Below are 6,958 nucleotides of genomic sequence, written 5' to 3'. Positions count from 1 at the left end.
TATACAATATGTAAAACCACGCTGGTTTTATACAGAGGAGTGAATGAATGAGCTGCTGCAGCACAGAGCTAATCCCCCCTTTTTTTTTACACTCATCTGCTGACCAGTAGGAAACTGAGGGCCAGCTTTCATCTGAGGCATTGTGGGCCAGTCACAGCGATGCCCAGTGAGCTGAGAGACACTCACGAGTCCATGACTGCACACAGACTCAGAGAGGAAACTTCACATGTGGCTGATGTGTCTGTTCTGTCCTGTGACCTGACACAGACTGTGGGGGGAAAAAAAAAGCCCCAAGGATAATCTCTTACCTCCAGTCGACTCTCCTGTCAAAATGAAACATCAAATACACAAATCAAGGAGATAAAAGTACAAGAAATAAAGAATTTATTGCAGGCAAACAAAACAAAACAAAAAAAATTCTATAAATAATATTTACAAACTAAAGTCTCATTCCTTAAATGGGTTACAGTTTTTAGTCAACTTAATTTTTCTCACACTGGCTGCTGAAGGACAGGTACAGGCAGAGGTTTGAAGCTACTGTTGTCAAACAAACTGAACTCAAATGCAAGTTTGTGAAGACCCCTGATCATTAGGGTTAAGTTTAGGATTAAGGTTGGTACTTTTAGCTGTTGTATATTTCTGTCAAACTAGAATTAAATGCCTAATTTAGAGTTTGTAAAAAAAAAAAAAAAATTTGGACTCAGTAGGCGTTTGTTATCACTCCAATTAAAGAAACCAACTCCTCCATTTGAAATTAGTAGAAGCTTAAAGATAACAAACCCCAAACATAAAACAATGTAAAAAGGAGAACACTTCTATATCGCAAAAAGCCTTCTCAAACATGTTTCAAGCAGGTTTGTGATTGTCCACCCATTTGAAACACTGGCTGAAAAACAAACAGAAGGTCAGTGTAATTATGAATAGCTTGTTTTTTGTTAAAATGTTTACGGTAGTAGAAGGTTGAGCGACTGAATATTGCGGCAGGTCGAGCGGAACCGTCACAGCATTGGTTTCACTCTGGTGTCAATGTTTTCGTTTTCCCTCCGACTCTAAGCAAAAGCGTTCGAAGGCTTCTTCGATCTCGGGCTCCATCTCGTCGTCAAAGTCATACCTGTGAACATAAAAAAGACTCTGCAGTTTAGAGACATCAGCGGTAATTTGATTTATTTTATACAAATATATTTAATCTGATAAAATATTGGTTTGTACAAATAAATGTACCCTAAAGATTTCCATTCAAAACTAGGATTAAGCCTTTGTCGTCAACAATATTAATTAGTCTACACCAGTGTTTCCCAAACTTTTTTTCTGGGGACCCATATTTAAAAAAATCACAAACCTTCACGACCCACATTATTGGTAAACTCCTGGTAAACATGATGTGAGACGACACACAAAAAAAAACTCTTTTGGGAATCAATGGTCTACAGTCCCTCTCAATCTATTTGACAATCGTGTCGGTCAGCCGGCCAATCATAAACTTGCTTACTTTCCTGCACTCTGTTAGGCTAAACCTCAGGTTTGACACTAGCCAGACATCTGACCTGAGGTTTAAAAGCAGGGAAATGCATGCTGGGTGTTGAAATGGTGTTTTTAAGACAATGTGCTGTGATGAAACAAAAACCCTTTCCTGCAGTGTTTTTTAACTGACAACATCTGTGGTGACCGTGCATGAGAACATCAACTTTTGACAGCATTAGTTTCAACATAAATCTAAATGTATGTATGTTAGAGAGTATTGTAAACATTATTGGAGGTTGCACCTTATGATAACAAACAATTGTTATCCCAAAAGACTGGGTCGGGACCCTCAGGTGGGTCGCAAGAGATTTCTTGCATCATGTTTCCCAGGGGTTTACCAATAATGTCTCTTGACTTGGGTCGTGAAGGTTTGTGACTTTTAAAATATGGGTCCCCAGAAAAAAAGTTTGGAAAACACTGGTTTAGAGTTCATAATCCAGGTAAAAGATCGTAAGAGACTGGAGAACAATCTCAGTGTATAAAGGCTAAAAAGAAAATGGTCCTGAAACTACTTTAGTAAAACACGATTACTCACTCGTCACGGTCATTTCCATTTTCACCGTCAAAGTCATCAAAATAATCCTGTTGTTCCAGGATAGCTTGGTATTTCTCTGCATATTCTATAGAAAAAAAGAAAATGATTCATGAAACGATGCAATATGAGGTTACCTTTACAGTCATAACAATAATTTAATGCAGGTCATGTTCTTTGGACATTTAAAATTATATTATTTAGAATTATAAAAATAATTAGTTAAATTATAGATAAAATATTTATATGGACATATCTTCTATTGAAATTTTCCCAGAAAGCTTTCCCTTTTAAATTTAAAATCATAGTTACAGTCATATATAAACCATAGTCCAGTGGAACCTCGGGATACGAGCATCCCCACATACGAGTATTTCGAAATACGAGCAAGCATTCGAGCAAATTTTTGCTTTGAGATACGAGTAAAGATTTGAGATATGGGCACGCTTAGAGACGCCGACGCTAAGTGCTCCGAGAGCTCGACCAGCTCGACCACTTAGCGTCGGCGTCTGTAAGCGTGCCCATATCTCAAATCTTTACTCGTATCTCATCTCCCACGAGTCTTCCGTATTGTGTTTGCATTATCTACGTGATTTTCTCTCTATTTTGTGCATTATTGTTCATCATAGTGATGAGTCTTAAGAGAGTGAGTGGTAAGGATGATGGTGAGAAGAAGAAATGCTTGATGACCATGGAAATAAAGCAGGAAATTGTCAATAAATGAGTGTGGTGCCACTTAAGAAAGAATACAAATCGAGCAAAAAAAATGTGTTAAGTTAATTCTAAGTCTATGTAAGTTACGTAGTGTACGTGTAAGGTACGGTACGGAATCAAGTGTCTACGTACAGGCAAACTCTCTTCCTCCCTCCTCTCCTCCTCCTCCCACATGCCTCCATTAGCCTCTACAGTATCGTCTGTCTCGAAGGTAAGAACTCATAATTAAAACCACATTTTATTTTATATCACAGGAATCCTTAGATACTATATGTTTTGTGTGTGTATGTCTCTACAGAAATTAAGAACATGTCTTCTTCCATTGTTATTAGCACTAATAAGGGAGTTTTTTAGAGGGACGGAACGGATTGATTTTTTTTCTTTTATTTCTTATGGGAAAAAATGATTCGAGATACGAACACCTCTAGTCACGAGCTCGGTCCTGGAACGGATTACGCTTGTATCTCAAGGTCTCACTGTATAATAACATCTCTCTCTGAATTTGATCCCACTCTGGTTCTTTGTGTTTTGTTACAGTCATACTGACAGCACTGATGCTGACTCTACATCCTGTTAAAGCCTGGACTGACCTGGATCTGCTGCAGTGAAAGGTGTGCCATCCTCTGTGTAGAACGTTGGTTCGTTCTGCGATAAAAACAGACAGAGACTGTGAAAATGTAGAAATGTATAAAACATTGAAACATTGATAGACTATGTGAATAATTGCTCCGTACCATGAAGTAGTTGGGGTCGTTGTCTGGTGTGGCGTTGCTCGCAGATGAACCGGCACAAACTCTTCCCCAGTCGCTGGATCTCAGCTCAACCAGTTTTAGCAGCATCTGTCTGACATCCCTGAGGAGAAGATGCTTGAATTGTAACTATAGGCTGTGCATGAGAGTGACTGACATGTCGTCACATGTTTTGTCTTTTAAAACATTAAGATAGAAATTGTGAAATGAGACCAGTAACTTTTACCAAACGGTCCACCCACCTGCTGCAGGTGGCATCCAGGACTATTGTCTCTATTCTCTGGATCAGCTTCTCCATGTGTGACTGTCCACTTTGTTTCCAAGTGTCGTCCAGGACCGATCCCGTGAGCTTCAAAGTCAAAAACGTTCTCATTAGCTTTTTTACAACAAAAAAAAAGCATTAATGTCCACTGAACAAACTTTTATCACTCAGGTTCAAGACCTTCAGGAGTTTGACGGCACAGATGAGGTTTGAATCCACAGGATTGGAGAAGAGACTGTTCATCAGATCCTTGAGGGCATCGAGGAGAATCTTAGCCCTTGTTGGAGGACCTTTAGGACCCTTGATCTAAACAAAATAAAAAACCAAAAAACAACACAAACAATCCCAAGGTAACACAGATGTACACAAACAATGCTATTAAAGAGCTTTGACAAAATAGTTAAAACAGCTACACAAAGGGCCAAAACAGAAGATGAAACAATACTGTAAGTAAAGAGTAAACCCAAAAATGATATGAATGTAACAAAAGTACAGTAAATTTCCCAAAATTTGACTCAGATATTATCAATAGATTCACTGAAAACAGAAATGATGCTAACACTAAAAAAAACACTTAATGACTTCTTTTGTGGCCCTGCACCCTATTCTGAAGACCCCTGTTGTACAGCATTAAGGTGCAGAATAAGAATCAACTTAAAATACAAACAAATTGTCTCCATCTTCCACCAAGGGGTCAACGGTGACCTCTGACCTCTAAATGCAGGTACAGCTCTCCCAGAAAGAGCACATAGGAGTGGAACTTCTTCTGAGTCGCTGCATCTCCTCGAACAGCAGCATCCCTCTGTTCGTATTCCTTTTGACACCTGGAAACAGTCTTATCTCGTACATCAGTTTGAATGTGTGACGAGCACGAATAAAATAAAGCAAAAAAAAAAAAAAAAACAGACACATGGACAAATGTGTGAGAATCACCTTATCAGAAGCAGCTGCCTGAAGTTTGCGGTGAGATGTTTGGACAGATGGTTGCAGAGTCTGGCGCCCGTGTAGGCAAAGTTTTGAACGGTGGTGGACTGATGTGAAGAGTTTGGTTTGGAGATATTTTAATATTACCTATTGGACAACAACGTGATGAATGCACATGCACATACGAACCTGTTCGTAGATCAGTTCCACCAAACTCTGCAGTAACTCCTCGGTAGTGACGTAGGAGTTGAGCACACTCGTCATGTATTCAATATCGGACTCAAACGACCCCGGGGAGGAGCTCAGGTGGTTGAGGAAATCTGTCACCATGCTGGCCAGGTTGAGTTCACCCTCATATTCTTCACTCTCATCATACGCAGCTGGCTCCTATGAAAACAAAACAAAAAATCACTAAAATTTTTTTATTGTAAGTGGTAATAGGACAAATAATAGCTTAGTGCATACGCATCAAACTCAAGGCCTGGGGGCCAAATGCAGCCCGCCAAGCCGTTTTGTGTGGCCTGCAGGAGCTTAAAAAGCATTTAGTAAAGTCCATGTAGCAGAGTTTCTTAACCTGAGAAATTAAAAGTTTTTATAATCAATCAAATAATAATCAGTTGCAGAAACATGTATCAGTCTGTTATGGAGTAGTTACATTGATACCACTGACCTTTTTTGTTCCAAGGACTGGTCAGCCAGTATCACCTGTTACTACAGACCAGTACCAAGGTACTGATTATTGAAGGATCATTAAATTTAAAATAAAACATCTTTCAGACTCTGTTCTGTTTGTATCAGAGTCTGAATGACACATTATTTTAACATATTGCCAGATTATCTTTAAATAAAAATAGTAAAGGATATGACTGGATTTAGTAAAAAGTAAGTACATGTTTCCACTGTGTCCCACTGCGGCCCAGTACCAAATGACCTATGGACTGGTACTGGACCAGGGGTTGGGGACCCCTGATCTATACAGTCTTACATTTACAACCGGCCCTTCAAGGCTTCATATTGAGTTTGACACCCCTGCCTTAGGGGCTTCACTGACCAATGTTAAATGTCAAGAAATTCACACTTCACACTTTTATAAAAGCCTGACCTTGTGGCAGTTTATTCGTTTTGTTTGCCACAGGCATGTAAAATGTGGGGAATCCCAACAGGAATCCTGACAACATGAAACCAACTTCATCGGAGAAGCACCATCCTTCTCTGATGAAGTTGATTTCATGTTGTCAGTTTAACACTAAAACCATATGACAGTGTTAAACCTATTGACCAGTACAGTAGGTAATGTGGTAGGTTGGGCTACTGCGTGTCTGCCCAAAGGTCTGCTGTACAGAGAGAAAACACTAGAATATTTTGCTGTTGAAAACAATGTTGCCACCTCAGATTGGTTAAATCCAGGGGGAAAAAACTCTGGAGCTGCAGCAGAGAGGTTCGATGATTTGACCAGGGAGTCCATGTCACTACGTTCTTGAGAAGAAGGAAAACTGTTGGCACTTGAATTTTGTTGTTGTCTCTTAGAATCTGGGAAGAATATGAAATAATAACATGAATCAAGGCAAATACTGACTCTGGTACATTTGGCATTAGAGAACCTAAAGATAATACTCTGACCCAAGAACATGAATCACCCATGACTGTCCTACTAACGCAAATGAATGAATTAAACCAGGAAGCTGATATCTGATCTAATCTTCCGCTTCACATTACCTTGCTACTTCATGTACGATGAAATATGGCTAATAGCTGAAGACAACAACTTTACTTCAGCGGGTGACATCCCAGTGGGGTGGTCATTTAGTTTCTGCAATGCTACACATGAAACACCAACTGACAGTTCCAAAACCAGGATGAAGTTAGCTTTGGATTGGAACTGAAATGTAACACAGCCCTACACTTGGCTAAAATACTGTGTCAAAGCTGCTTGTGATGCCTGAAGATGTTAGTTAAGATTTTTTACTTATATTATCCACTAAGAAAAACAATAGTGTAGAAGTTTCCAGATCTCCTCTAAAGTACCCCCCCCCTTCTGTACAGTAATATTGTTGAACCCCTTCCCCAATGTTTGACACATAAGACAGCTACTGCTTCAAAAATCCACTAAAATTACTTTACTTTAATTATTATTATTACTATAAACAGTGTAAATTAATAAAAACAGTAAATACAATTTTAAAAAATGACTATTTATTCTCATAATTTCAAATGTTCACCCCCCCCCCCCCCCCCCCCCCCCCCCCCCCCCCCCCC

The 6,958-nt window shown here is 39.4% G+C and overlaps 1 protein-coding gene across 1 annotated transcript in view; it reads right to left on the bottom strand.

Moving 5' to 3' along the window:
• Window positions 1-367: 367 nt before the first annotated feature.
• Window positions 368-6,958, bottom strand: part of paip1 (poly(A) binding protein interacting protein 1) — a 7,517-nt gene continuing 926 nt past the window's right edge. Inside the window, exons 2-11 of the mRNA XM_008336110.3 lie at window positions 6,090-6,232; window positions 4,892-5,089; window positions 4,712-4,809; window positions 4,491-4,602; window positions 3,959-4,084; window positions 3,759-3,865; window positions 3,502-3,619; window positions 3,358-3,412; window positions 2,057-2,141; window positions 368-1,111 (exon numbers count right to left, since the gene is read on the bottom strand). Of these exons, the coding sequence (XP_008334332.1) occupies window positions 1,024-1,111; window positions 2,057-2,141; window positions 3,358-3,412; window positions 3,502-3,619; window positions 3,759-3,865; window positions 3,959-4,084; window positions 4,491-4,602; window positions 4,712-4,809; window positions 4,892-5,089; window positions 6,090-6,232 (1,130 nt within the window). The 3' untranslated portion in view covers window positions 368-1,023. The remainder of the gene's footprint in view (window positions 1,112-2,056; window positions 2,142-3,357; window positions 3,413-3,501; window positions 3,620-3,758; window positions 3,866-3,958; window positions 4,085-4,490; window positions 4,603-4,711; window positions 4,810-4,891; window positions 5,090-6,089; window positions 6,233-6,958) is intronic.

The sequence above is a fragment of the Cynoglossus semilaevis genome, chromosome Z (genome assembly GCF_000523025.1).
Source record: "Cynoglossus semilaevis isolate Cse_v1.0 chromosome Z, Cse_v1.0, whole genome shotgun sequence".
Taxonomy (NCBI): domain Eukaryota; kingdom Metazoa; phylum Chordata; class Actinopteri; order Pleuronectiformes; family Cynoglossidae; genus Cynoglossus; species Cynoglossus semilaevis.
Note: the sequence above shows the minus strand (reverse complement) of the source record. Positions and strands in the feature narration are given on the sequence as shown.